Source organism: Maylandia zebra, linkage group LG20 (genome assembly GCF_041146795.1).
Source record: "Maylandia zebra isolate NMK-2024a linkage group LG20, Mzebra_GT3a, whole genome shotgun sequence".
Taxonomy (NCBI): Eukaryota; Metazoa; Chordata; class Actinopteri; order Cichliformes; family Cichlidae; genus Maylandia; species Maylandia zebra.
This window is the reverse complement of record NC_135186.1, coordinates 32,847,852-32,862,176: the sequence shown is the minus strand read 5'-3', so window position 1 is coordinate 32,862,176 and position 14,325 is coordinate 32,847,852. Positions and strand designations below refer to the sequence as shown.

At 40.4% G+C, this 14,325-nt stretch overlaps 1 protein-coding gene across 2 annotated transcripts in view; it reads left to right on the top strand.

Annotated features, from left to right (window-relative positions):
- The first annotated feature begins 669 nt into the window (after positions 1-669).
- The window catches only part of lima1a (LIM domain and actin binding 1a), a 28,271-nt gene continuing 14,615 nt past the window's right edge, over positions 670-14,325 (top strand). Inside the window, exons 1-3 of one of the 2 annotated variants that reach the window (XM_004560244.4) lie at positions 670-810; positions 7,673-7,859; positions 10,047-10,092. In XM_004560244.4, the coding sequence (XP_004560301.1) occupies positions 7,735-7,859; positions 10,047-10,092 (171 nt within the window). In that variant the 5' untranslated portion in view covers positions 670-810; positions 7,673-7,734. Of the gene's footprint in view, positions 811-5,073; positions 5,269-7,672; positions 7,860-10,046; positions 10,093-14,325 lie in introns of those variants that run through there. The other variant, XM_004560245.5, reaches the window with a different exon arrangement.

The window sequence follows — 14,325 nt, the reverse complement described above, 5'->3', positions numbered from 1 at the left end:
ACTGTTGGACGGTCTGCTTGTCTGTTCATTTGAAAGTGTTCCTGCATACCTGTGTCACTGTGAATGCTCAATGTGTGAATGTACCAGAACAAACAGACTAAAAATAGCCGCGGACAGTAGAGCTTCTGAAGTCACACTTATATAAGTATGTAGGTAGGTTGCCAGGTATGTGGAATGACACAGCCATGCAGGCCATTCATGGTCTAAGGTGGAAATAGCTCGAAGTGTGTAATAGTGGTTTTCGTGTGCCATCTAGTGGCGAAGTAGGAACATTGCATAAATAATTAACATTACTGCCACCTGCTGGGCTAAACTATAAGTTTCGTGTTGTGATGATTAAAAAGAGAACTTTATTTTGAAAAGAATCACACAAACGACACTTCAGGTAGTGAACAAGGTAAACAAAGAAAGAAAAAGAAAAAGAAGAAGGCGCCTTTGTTCAAGTCTGCTGCTCATTTGAGGTATTAACAAGTTATGTTAATATTGTCTTTACATTAAGAGAGGTGTTGTGACTTAATTTAATCTCCTAAAAGTATTACAGCTACTGACTGTGTTCTTATTTTTCTTGCTATATTGTATATTTATTTATTTATCTTTCTGGTAATAACTTGTATTATTATTATTATTATAACCTCAGAACAGCTTGATCCAGATATCAGTCCGCTGTCTGGCGGAACGATACTATTCAGCCAATTAGCGCGGATGAAAACTGGGTTAATTGAAGCTTTGTTGCGCCTTTTGTGAAATGTGAGCGGTCCCTGAGGCTCAGGTGAGAGTGAGTTCCTGAAAAGAGTTCCCGTAGAATCTCAGGTGAGTGTGAGAAATTACAAAGAGGAAAAAAAAATAGTGCAGACGAAGCAAATGAGTCAGCAGGAAACGTGCGTAAACAGGACTGAAACACCGAGCTGCTTCATGTCCAGACAGACCTGTGAGTCAGTTTTCACCTGAGCTGTACCTGTTTCAAGGTCCTGGGAAGACAACCTGTCTTACCTAAGCTAACCAGCTGGTGTTGTGGGAAATGTTAGGTCGGGTCGACCAGGAGATTGGCTTATGTGGTTCTAGATATTATCTGCTGGATGTGAACCATATCCATAGCTCCTCGTGACACCAGGACACGTGACAGTGGAATTTAAAAATATTCTAGCTTCTGTATTCTTAATGATAACTATCAGTTAATGATGATAATGAGATAAAAACACACATTCAGGATTTCTAAAATTGTGTGTCCTCCTTTTCATGTCAAATTGTCTTAAATCAGCTTCACCTGTCCAGTTAAAAATTAATAAACTCAAAAGAGCGATAGCAACACAAAACATTATTTCAGAGGTGATAAAATAAACTCAGAATAAACAAATCTATGGAAACAGATTTGTATCATATGAAATTGATATTAACATAAGATTTTGTGACAATCTGATTGCACCCAAACAGGGTTTTGTAAAGATGTTTCCTAATGTTTGGACTATAAAACAATGATCAATGTGATAAAGAACACAGTTTTTTTCTTTTTTGGAATAATAAACTGAAGCGAACATGTGGAAAATATTTCAGTTAGCTCGAATGTGGCGCAATTACAAAGCGCTGTCAGTTTGGTTTGATTTCTCGGCATAAATTGCATAAAAGGATATTTTCAGTCTCTACAAAGTTCCTCCAGAGCCAGTGAAACATCAGGCTGCTGTTTATGGTTTTTCTCATGTCATGAAAAAGGTTGTTTTAATGTGTAACATCTACTCGACTGTGGGGAGGGCTGCACCAGCAACCTTTTGTAAAGAAATAAAATCAACACTGAGCAGAATTGAGTTCAGGGTACTGGTGCAGACTTCACAGCAGTCCCAGTTTCTCATGTGACCCTGTGGGGAAAAATTGCCCTGCTAAGTCCTATTGAGGCTGTAGATATTATAACATGATGGGAAGGGGAGGTTTCTTCCTCTCTGAATGCAGCAATCTGAATAAAGCAGTAGTGACAGGAGGCTCATCGATGATCAGATCATCAGGATAAATGACAAACTGAAGCTGGATCAGACAGGATCCTCATCTGGGAGGACGTCTGTGTCTTGTGACGCGTTTAAACTGGTTTCTGATTAATAAAAGACTGCAGTCATCTTTTCTCTTTCCTAATGACACGCTGAGTCACAACACAGACGCTGATCTGTGCGATGGTTTCATATCTGAAGAGGAGTGTGTGTCTGCTGACACTGTGACATTTCTGTGATTGCGTCTGTGCTCAGTGAGGTAAAGGTATCGAGCGTTACTGAGCACAGACAGACTTAAATCTGCTCTGTGGGTCTGCTGTTGATAATTAGAGAGGCATTTTATCAGAAATGGCAATACGGTCCATGATGTTGTCTTTGGATCTCTTGTCTTGTCTGGCAAATGATTCAGAGTTTTAAGAACAATGTCTTTACGTAATTTTGTGTCGCATTAGTCTTACAAAATCTTTTATTGTGGAAAAACTTGTCAAAATTTTCTGGTATTAGCCAGGAGAAACAGTGCAGTTTCACTACAACGATTTGTGTTTGGGCATGAATTTTTCACTTTTTTTTTTTTTCCTCACCTGGACGAGATATTTCTTCTGTCTGCTCCCATATGTACTGCATCATACCCATGTACACAAAGTTCATAATTTTCACTGTTAAATGATGAAAAAGTCTACATTTAGAGGTTGGAGAGATATGTTGTGATGCAAAAAGTGCAATGTTTTTTCATGACTCTTCAATGTTTTGCATTGACGCAGGGATGGAAGAAAACATCAGTTTACGATGAGGTGTGTGGTTTTTGTGGTAAGATCCCAAAGACTGTCACTCTTTGTTTGCATGACCCTTCCAAGTTTACAACATCGAGTGGGAGTGACTTAACAAAGTCTGCAATGATTCAGGCTTAGTAACCTCACTGCAGGTGAGCCACGTGTTCTTTCCCGTATGGACGTTTTGGAAGTTTTTAAAAAGTGCTTTGATGTAATTTTATTTTTGTTGTTTAAATTATTACACCTTTCTTCTTAGCTCAGCTTCAGCTACTTCTGTCTAAAGCTTTCATCTCCCGGCCTTTCCCACATTTTCTTTGCTGACCTCTTTCTTTGAATAAGTACCTGCGCTTCCTCATTCTACCGCCAGGTCTTCTAGTCCTTTCGTCTTTCCAGTTTCTTGTCCGTATAATGTGATGTAAAGAAGTATCTAGGCAACTTGATAACCGAATACAGCATTGCAGGGAAGCCATAAAAATGGGTTAATTTTTAATTACCAGTTTGCCAGCAGCACAAACACCAGTTGCATGGGCATGTGTTAGTAATAATAAAGACTAAATGCTTTTCTTTTTAGCCCACATTTACCAAGAGCAGGGCTCCTCAACGTTTTGAGGACAGAGTAGCAATTTAAATACCCAACTTATGCATCATTTCTGTGTTGTGGTTGCTTTGCAGTTGTGATTTTGTGTGTGTGTGTGCATGTTTACAGTTTTATACCATTAGTGAGGTTTCATTTCTTCACAACAGCTGTGTTTGTCAGTGTTGGGAAAGTTTAGTGAGTTACTGTAAGTAGAACAAGCTGGAGAGAAATGGATCTGTGGCTCTGCTCTGAGCTTCCTGGTGAAGAAAATTAAAAGTGGTAAATGATTGAATACACTCGAGGGCCTTCATTCGCCTGCAGGCTGGAGTTTATTTAGAGGTAAAATAGGAAAACTGACAGCGATCAATTGTTCTAAACGGATTTTGTTGAAGTGAGACTTCCCTGAAATAACTTCCTTATCTTCTTGTTTCATTGTTAGTGCTGTGAATTGAAAATGAAAGTTTGCGTGCATGTTAAAGTCATTATTATTCTATTGTTTTCTGTCTCAGCAGGTGAAAATCAAAGTAGCTTTGTAACCTTTTGAATTTCTCTAGAATCGTACATGCAGGAGTTGTTGGGAATTTCTAAGGTAAGACAAAGTCAGACCCACATCCGTCATGTGTTTGGGATTAGCCCCACTGTTAGGAAGTGACACTGATGGAGCTGGAAGTCTTTAGGGACACCACGAGGATGAAGTTTAATCATCCCAGAGGGCCTCTGTGTAATGTTCTACTCCCTAATAGGTCTCCTAATCACGTTTTTCAAACAAAGCTGGAAAACATTAGTTTAAAGGATGTCATGAATTCAGTGGAAATGTAAAGTAACGTGACAATCTTTGTTTATTGATCAATGCTCAGACAAAAATAAGTCTCGATGAACTTTTTGTTGTAAACTTTAGAGAAGAAACAGATTATAAATTGGTTTACAATTGCAGATTAATCCATAATGAAAATGGTCGTCCAGTAATGGTTCCAATATACACCAAGTGTGTCAAAAAATTAACCCCTGCTGCAAAAAAAGCAGTTGCAATCACCAATGGCAACAGTCTCCCTTAGTATTACCAAAACCCTAAAATATTCAAAAAACCATGTAGAGGAAGATGAAGAGCCCAAAGTCTTCACTCATTCAGACTCCCTGAATCTAAAGTTCTTTAAACCATCCTCTAGACCCGAAATTGCAGTTCCTCAAACGGCCACCAGAGGCTGGCTGCAGAAGTGAGTCAGCTTCCACAGACTGCTGTGTTAAAACCTCCAGATCTACAGAAGGAAGATTAAAGGCGTCTTCTGCCTTTTCCAGCCTCACTGCTGCTCTGTGCACAGCTCCTGTTTGTGTTCAAGCTTTAGTTATTTGTTATTGGTGTTGCTGCTTGGACTGACAGCTGGATGCAGACGCAGATCGTTTTCTTCCCAAACAACATTTCTACTCATGTTAGTTTGTTTTTCTTTCTCCTTTTCGTTTTATTATTTTGATGCATCTCTTCCTTTTTTTCATTCCATACTCCTTTTCCTCCTCGGTGAAGTCAGCGAGTAATGTGAATGAGTCACATCCTCTAATGTCTTGACCTTGTGAGAAAGTGGGCAGCCAGGAGTCACTCAGATTCCAGGAATCCAGTGTGGGAATACCCCCCCCCTCCTCCCCCTCCTCCCTCTAGCTTGTCTGCCTTGTCGTTCGACCCACAGCCTTGCTGGTTTCACATACCTTCAGTTTGCTTTATACTGCCATTGACACAGTGCTGTTGATCAGCAGGGGAGGGGAAGCTCATACCTGCCAGGTGGAAGTGAATCTTGCTTCTTATTGGCTGAGAGGAGTTAAATAGGAGTGGTTAGTCTCCTCCTACTTCCCTTTCTTTTCAAAAGCACGAATGAAAGCAGCTGGGAAGTGAAAAGAGAAGGAAATTTTCAAGCAGTGGGCTTCTGAAACAGCTGAGTCAAAACGCAGACAGTCACAGGTTGGTGGTTTTATTTTAAAACTTTTTTTGTTCTGAAGTTTTCTACAATTTCAGTGATTAGGAAGGAAAATGGCAGATTAAACTGTGTCAACTTTCTGTATCAAATTTAAAGGCGAGCATCACTGTGGTCTTTGTACTTGTGAAGTTTAAGGTCAGACATCTGGCCCCCCTCTTATTTTCACCTCAGTTTAACTCTGTTCTTTTTTTTGTTCTCAACTGTTTTTATTGCTAAAGTTCAGCTTTGCATGGGCCGCCTCTGTTTTACAAGCTGCTTTGTTTGTCATCTGGCAGCAGCAGTGGTGACCTGAAACGCTCTGGAGTCGCTATCGCCCCTCATTTGTATTTTAGCAGGGAGCGCTGTGATCACATGACGTGACTGCAGCATCAGGCTAGACTAAATCCAGTGGTTTAACATTTGACTGTTATCACCTCAGTAGGGTGGCGGGATGCTGCTTTTGGACTGTTTTGTTGGGTGTCTTTGAGTTTTCGAGTCACTGCTGGGCAAAACATGACATTTAAAGACATCATAATAAGGTCGACCCTGTTATTGTTGGGTCTACATTACAGTATAAAGCACCTTGAGGTGACTGTTGTTGTGATTTAGTGCTGTATAAATAAAATTGAATTAAATCAGGTTGATAGTCGCCCTCACTTTTCTGACTTTTTAATGTAGTGCTGTGGAATTGTTTCAGTGTATTCATTCAGAAGTCTAAATCGCCTCACACCAGACTGTGTCAAGGTTAGATCAGAGAATTATAATCAAAGTTACTGGAAATTCACTTAATCATCAATATTTTTTTTCTTTTGTCAGTTTAATAAAGCTCTTTTTTTTTTTTTTTTTTTTCATTACTGTTATTTTAATATTGACCAAAATCAATGTGATTGGTGGGTTTTTGCCATATTTAAGCTGCCCTACATTTGTTCATTTCATTTATGTGACATTTTTTTTTTATTTTGGTTTAATTATTAATCTAATTATTTGTTAATATTAGCATAAGATCTGAATCATTGAATCATTAAATGTAGGAAAGTTCTTAGTTTATAATGACTGGGGAAATGAAACAAGTGATTCTAAATAAGAAGCAACAGGTGACTCATGTTTTGGTAATGATGTCACAAGTTTGATGGTTTGAACCTGAATGGGTTTTTGGATGATTGGAAACGATGCACGCTGTATCAGTATTATGGGATGGGCCAGGCATGACCCAAGCAGTCACTGCTGAATTCCGACAGGTTTTTAAGTCTAAGCTGATTTGGGAATGAAAATGATAATTACCCACATCCCATTGTTGCATCTTGGAGCACCTGCACCAGTTGTAGCAGCAGGAGGACAGTGATGGAGTCTCACTAACTCCTGTCTTCACTTATATAAATGCGTCTACAACTGAAAAGGGCCTTCAGTTTTCTTTCACTTGGAACTTGTAAAACAAATTTGGTATGAACATCTCGTGAATTTATGTATTTATACTGGTTCATAATGTGGTTTCGGGCAGGTTGTTTGTGTCTGTCTGTAAAGGTGGTACCATTTACCTCTAATTTCTTTTATAGTGAGTTGAGCCTAGTGTCCCTTAGTGTTTATATACAAATCCCAGGTTTCTTTGGGTGTTGCTTAACAGTTCCAGTTACACTCAACAGTGTTGCAGTAATGCACAAACCTTTCCTAATGTGGCAACATCCCACTATAGTCCACCTGTTGAGTGATGTAGAGACCCCCAAGGGGGCTGCGTCACCAGTCTCATTCTTTCATTCATCCAGAGCATGGATAGCTCTCTCGGATGACTGTTATTAGCGGTGAGGTGCTGTTACGGCTGCATGCAGTCACATGCCCACGGCCTTCAGGCTGTGATGTTGCAGAAGAGGCAAGCAGGTATAGACGTGTGTGTCTGTTTCCTGTGAAAGGGAGAGTGTGTACAAGAGGGGTTTTTTTTTTTTTTTTTTTTTTTTTTTTTTTTTTTTTTTTTTGTATTGCAGGCGTATCGGTTGTTTTTTGTCTGCTGGTAGTCGCCCCTGGCGTTCAGTCAGAGCAGGGAACAGATGGTCAATGGCTGTGTGACGCGGTCTATTGACTTTCTGACTCAGATGCAGAGGCCGCTCCGTGCTGCAGTGGTAACATGGACCAGCTGTGCAGTGTGACAAAATGTATTGATTCTGTGTGAAGTTTTACACATGAACAAACTGCTTCCCTTGATATAAAAGCCTGTATTTAAATGCTCAGACCCAGACTGTTTTTAGCACCATGAGATGAGTGTCATAAAAATTTGAATGCACAGGAAGGGTGTTCCTCTGAGCTTGATTTAGAGTGGCGAAAGGAAGCAAAGCTGGCACCAGACGACGCGCTCGTTTGCCTTAGCTCAGTGTTTAATTGGCTGAAGGTGCTCCTTCTATTTGTGTCCCCTCCTCTCAGAGGTACGACTTGTGTTCCTGGAAAGCTGACAGGCAGACCGATCACTCAGACCTACAGCAAACATGGCCTCCGTTGCACCGTTCAGCCGCAGGCAGTGGGCATCCCAGTCGCTCAGGGTCACCGCCAAAGAGCTGTCAATCGTCTCTGCCCGGGGTAAAAACACCGCCATCGCAGAGCGCTTCTCCAAGTAAGTCCAACCTTAAGTTTAATAATTTACCAGCAGCCACTCAGCAGATCTGTCTTGACTTTTTACACTTCAGAGTTTTCTGCTCTCGTCATGAGCACAAATTAGGTCATAGGTTTCCTCTCAACGTTTTCTTGCCATTCAGCTTTTCTCAGTTTCCCGTTTTCTTGAAAGATGTGACTATCACATTGTCGACCTTTTACGAATTGCTCCAGTTTCACTCATCCTGTCTGGTTTTCAGACTTTACAGAGTAAAACAGGATCAGATCCTTTATGGAGGCCCCTCACCATTCGGGGCATCCCCCTTTACCGCATATCAAGTGACTAACTTGGAAAATGAGACAATGCACGGTAGTTGATCAACTTGACCACTAGGTGATAGTAGTAGTCTGTCAGTTGGTGGGGAATATGCAGGTTTTTGTGTTTTTCTTCCTGATTAACATTAATTGTGTATTTAACACTTATCCTTACTATGCACAAAAACAAACTTTTAAGCCATTGAACTCTGCAGCCCTCTCACATCTAAAGACAGGAGACCTTGCAGGGTCACTCTTTACGACAACCTCCTGAGATGGTTTTCCATCATGCTGCTGGTGTAAATTTACATGAAGAAAACTGCTGATCAGCTGAAATGGGAGAAGCTTTTGGTTAGAGCTGCCCTTTGTGTGTGCAGTGGGTCAAAAGAAAAAGAAGACACTGTAGACACAGATCAGATAAGGAAGTGAGTGCATTTACCAGTTGTTGACAATCTTCATGCGAATGAACTTCACTATTTGCAAGAGCCATGACGACAAAAATGAACATAATCAGGGGTTGGCAGGTAAATGAAACCTGAAATCTGCTCTGCAGCAGGCGGAGGAGACCCACTTGGGAATAAGTCCGACCACCTGCCTCGATTTGAAAGCAAAAGTTCATATTACATGAGCTATCATATTATCTTGGCAGCTGGAAATGAAGAATGTCATCCAAATTAAGTCTATGGTGGCATTATCATTTCTCCATAAATGTTTGCAGTGTCTCATTTTTTTTTTCCTTACCAAGTAGGAGTGGAAAAACAAACAAACCCACATAACCAGCAATGTAAAATCTAGTATTTAGGTTCTGTTAGCAAAACTTAAATATTCAGTGCAAGACTCAAGAGTCGGTCTTTAAAGCTGGCTGTTGTCCTCATTGATTAGATACAATGTCTCTTTTTGCTGTTGGCTCTGTGCAGAAACAGCCACATCTGGCTTATTAGTGTTAATGTTTCCTCAGCACAGCTGAGAGGCTTTGAGCCAAACTTAATTTGGACTCACTGTCCCAAACATGATTTTTGTCTCCGGGTAGAAACACCTGTGAAGGACAGCAGTGGTTCAGCTACGAACTGGCTGTGTTTGTTGTCAGTTTGGGGCTAAAATGTGTGGTGCAGCCAGTCTGAGGCTGAAGATCTGAAGCGTTGAACAATAAAAAGTGTCGACTGTGGAGAATTTTGTATTTTTCATACCACAGTTATTCATATTTGATGTTTTATTTGAACTTCAGCGAAATCCGCTGCCACTGTTTTCCCTGTTCTTGCCTGCTTGTCAACAAATCAACTTTCTCCTGACACACACAAGAAATGAGAAATTAAGCAGAACGAGTCACTTGTTAAAACTTGTAAACCTCTCAGCAGCAGACACATTAATATAAGACAGAGATTAAGGACCATAATTCCCTTTGTTTAACAGGGCAAATGATGAGAAGATGAAAATGATTAGTTTCACTAATTGTGTGATGATGTTTGCTCTGTTGAAAGGATTAGTTGTGGGTTATTAATTGATGGCTTATATTAATGTATACAAGTCACATACTTTTTGCTGCCATCCAGACTTGTAAATTCCTGCTGGTTATCGGGGTCTCAGAAACAAAACAGGAAATGAATCTTCAATCAATTAAAATACTTTATCTTAACTAAAACCTGGCCAATAAAATCTGTTTCACTCTGAAACAATGAATCCACTCCCTCTGTGTACTTTTTGCAAGACGACACGTGATGATGTTTTTCCAAACAGTTTTACTTTAACACATTAACTAATTTATTGTTTTTGGAGAGAAGCGGGAACATTTATTTATTTTTTCTAACGAATTTCCTGGGAAGCGGTTCTGCTTCTTCCTCACTGGGCCTCATCCTCTCAGTTATTGTTTATCTGAAGCAGTTTTTGTCCTCCACAGGTACCAGATGGCAGCAGAAGAGGGCAGCATAGAGAAGAAGAAAACGGTGCGTACATTCAAATTCACTCCTGTATGTCTGTGACGATTCGTTGCTTCCCAGCGGTGGAAGAAGTGTTTTCTATCATGGCCTCAATACTTGGCCTCAAGTTAAATTTCAGAATTAAAAACAAAGTGCTTCACCCTCTCCACCCTAGTAGTCCCTGCACCAGAACCACCAGTATCTATCATTAAAACACAGCCTGCTGCCATGTTTAGACCTGCTAATTAATGCTGCTGCTGCCGTTAACACAGACGCACAGAAGTCGAACTCCATTCAGTGAGTCCTGTATCCCAAACGTGCCACATTTTTTAATCTGAAAAGCTTCGACACTTTCTATTTTTAATTCACAGAGGGGAAAACTTCACCCATCAGCAGCATCTCATTCCCCATATTCATACGAGTATAAACTACTGCGTAGACCCACATGCTCTGCTGCATCATTTCTTAACATTTTCCCAAAAACTATGTGGACATGCACAGACCAAACCCTCGTTCTCTCTCAGAATTTGGAGTTCAGTGACCTCACTTGCTCTTTGTTTACTCCGTTTCTGTGTGGAAATCTCGACTGTAGTAATGTGACTCATTCTGAAAGCTGATTAAAAGCCTTATTAAGGGAACTCCAGCTGTCAGCTAATAACAGAGCAGTTGAAAGGATAATATTTGGCCTTTCAAATGCAGTGTTAAAATATAAACCCTAAACTGCTCTCAGTCTGGCGGAGACTCAAATAACTGCTTGGAGACGATAATCTTGGAAACATCTCCAGCATGCAGCAAGCTCCAGCAGTGAAATTATTCTGTTATCGCTTTGGGCATCAGCTGTTCTGCTGCACTGATAACAAGGAGCCTCCGTCACACCTGGTCAGCGTGGTGACTCGGGCCCTTTCCACACACGGGAAGCCTTTTCTACACTTTTGACCCCTTTGTTTCTTTTAAGTCATTGAAAATGAAGTAAAAAGTAAAAACCTTCTAAGTAACTCTGACATTTTTTGTTCTTGCAGCATTAGAGGTGTATGTCTCTTTAGTGTAAGGGCATTTTCTGTAGTGGTGGATGTGAACCAAATATTGTTTCTGTTAATCTTATTATCTGCAGTTTGTACATGCTTTCTCACAAACGCACACGTGTTGTTGTTGTTGTAGTAGTAGCACCACACTGCCTGTCCAAACATCACTCACTTCTTCCCCTCTCAGCTGTCTTAGTTGGCCTGATAATATTTTCTTGCTCAGCTTTGATGCTGCTGTCGTCATGATTTGTCACTATATAAAGAAAATAGAATTAAACTAGGCTTCTGATTGGCCAACATTTCTGTAGAGTTGGTTAAATCATCACCTGTTGCTTTGTAATTTTTGTTTAGATGTGGATGGAGCTATTTTTCACAATGTATCCTTGTAGGTGGGATGTTTTTTTTTTAGAAAGTAAAGTGGAAAACACAGATGTAACTGTGGACGTAGCTTCAGGTTAAACGGGCGGCTTTATACGCCGGTCACTCTTTGCTTTGAGTTTACTTCTTAACCAAATTAAAGGCTCATTAAATATCAAATCAGAGCCACTTTTTACAGCAGGTCTCAGTTACTGTGTATATCATGTGGGTTAGTTCTGCAAGACTTTGGTTTGAGCTACCTGGTCTTTTTTTTTTTCTGTTTTTGTTTTAAAGTTCTTGTAAACAGTATCAGAAAAGTGGATCCAACTACATGGTCACTATGTTAGGGCCACGACTGTGAAACTGCTTTATAACTACGTGCAGCCAGAGGATTTATATAAGCAAAGTTTTCTTGTTGAGCCTCATCAATACAAAGAAAACTCTGCTGCCTCTAAAACCTTAGACCCTCCTGTGCGATGAGGTCCAGAGAAGTGATCAGTCCGTAGGTGGTGGGTTTTGCTGATCTCCTCTCTCACACCTTCCTAACCCTGAAAACTTGAGCTTAAACCTGAAGTTGCCTTGTAAAGCCCAAACCCCGCCCCCTCTCCCTGGTATTTTCTACCAGGTTGCAAAACATCTCATCATTAAAGACAATCTTGCATTCCTTCCCCACGTCAAACTTCTCAGGGTGTCAAATCTGTTGTTGTTGTTCGTGTAAATGCTGAATGGCAGTTCTGTCGAATTTCTCTGGCAATCCCTCATTTCCTGAGAGGAAGACTGGAGCTAAAGGTGTTCCTATCAAATCCAATCTCTAAACTAAACATCAGATGTAGATACCAGCCCGGGAGGCTTATCAGGAGATTGGTATTTATCCAGGTTCAGGCTCTGTGCAGTTCTTTGTGAGAGTTTTTATTTTTTAAGGTTTCCACCTCCCTCCCCTTTACCTTTTTCACATTTCCTGTCTTTATTTTCCCTCCTTTCCCTCATCGACTGTCTGTTTCTGATTTTCTCTCCCTCCTTCCTTACCTCCCCGCCCCCTCACCCTTCGCCCCCTTCACTCCCTCTCCTTCCTTCCCTCCTTCCTTTCCTCTGTGTCATAGAAAGGGGGGGTGGGCTAGTTGCTTCATTCTGCTTCATTCTGATCACTTCTCAAGCCTCTCACATCTGGGACAGCCTGTAGCACTTCCAGCCGGTCAGCAGACACCAGCACACACACACTTTCACAGCATTTTCAACCGGACAGCCAGGTCGTCTGCCTCACACTCAGGTTTTTGACACACACACACACACACACACAAAAGGAAAAAAGTTTTTCTAGCTTTCTTTTCAGCTCCAGGTTTATAGATGCGCATGCAGAGCAACTCACGGCTCTTTTGTCTTTCATGCAGGACTTCCTGTTTCCTTTTCATGTCTTTTCCTTTTGTTACCTAGCTCAGACTGTGCACACTCTGCTTGCAAGAATGCGAACATGTAGTTTAATGTCAGTGCAGATGCTGTTTGATTTAGTTTAAATGTTTTTAGCGTCATTCAGAAATCGGAGAGTCAAAGTGGCGTGTGTCCAGCATTGATGGAATTTATTGACTAAACTAAAAACAGACTGAGAGCAGCTAGCATCCCTCAGTGGGAGTCTCCTCTGCCAGAGCCTCAGAAATTGTGAGTCATCATAGTTTGTTGTGTGATTGTTTGTGTGGTTGGCAGTAAAAATGAGGGTTATCTTCTCTGTGGTCTCTGCTGTGTTTGAATTCTTCACCCAGCAACCTTTTCATCTCATTGCATCTGCACGATACACAAAACTAGAGCTGGTTAACTCTCAAAGTTAACCAGCAAGGCATGGATGGGAGGTTTTGTGAAATGTATGCATGCAGACTTTAATTAGATTGCATTGTAATGTTTTGCAGTGAACCATGGAGTATTAAGATTTCCTGCTGCAGAAGCCTGAAGGCAGATACTTGGTGCCCAAAGTGACGATAAAAACGTCTGAAATGACAGATAAGAGCTGGACTAACTCGTGTTTAGAACAACCGTCATAGATAAACGAAGCATCTGAGTCATAAATGACCAAAACAACAGAAAGTCCAGCAGTGTGTGTGCAGGACATGTTTTACAGTTCTCCGGGTCAGTCCCAGGTTCTTGTAGTTCTTGTATCTCTTCATTCTCGTGCATTAAAGTCCAGCTCATTGGGTGATTTATTTACTGAGTGGAAACATCTTTACTGCTGATTCATTTTTAAGCAGACACTCAACAGGTTTTCTGATTCAAGATTCTTAACATATAGAGTCTATATTTGTTTTTTGTGACATTTTTCAGTAAATAATATAAATTAATAGACTTTTTATGCTTAAATCAGTTTTTTAGGCTCTTGTGACCTGGAGGCTTAAAGCCAAACTCGTCAGGTGATTTAACAGTTGATTAATTTGCACAAACATCAGACGTATTCTAGCGTGTACTCCCTCTAAAAATGTGATGCTACACTTGTTTTGAATGGTTATCTGGACAAAAATTACACTTGAAGCTTACCATCAGATGACTTTTTTTTCCCCAGGACTTTCTTACAATAACAGAAAACTGCACTTGCACTGCAGCGCATTACAGACTTGTGCATCTGACCCACATCGAGTTGTCTTTTCAGATATGAATCTTTTCTTGTTTCCTGACACACAAACAAAATATGACAGCAGAAAGGTTTTGGATGTATAATCAGAAATGCTCTGTATTGTTTGGAAATATGTTTCAGTCTTTGCATATCCAATATTTTTATGTCCATATCTTGTTTTGTTTTTTGAGGATGGGAGGAAAATGAACCTAGATGGTGTTAATTAAATTGACATTGAGATAAAGAGTCTTAAGATTTATTGAAACTAACAGTTATAAAACTGTTTCA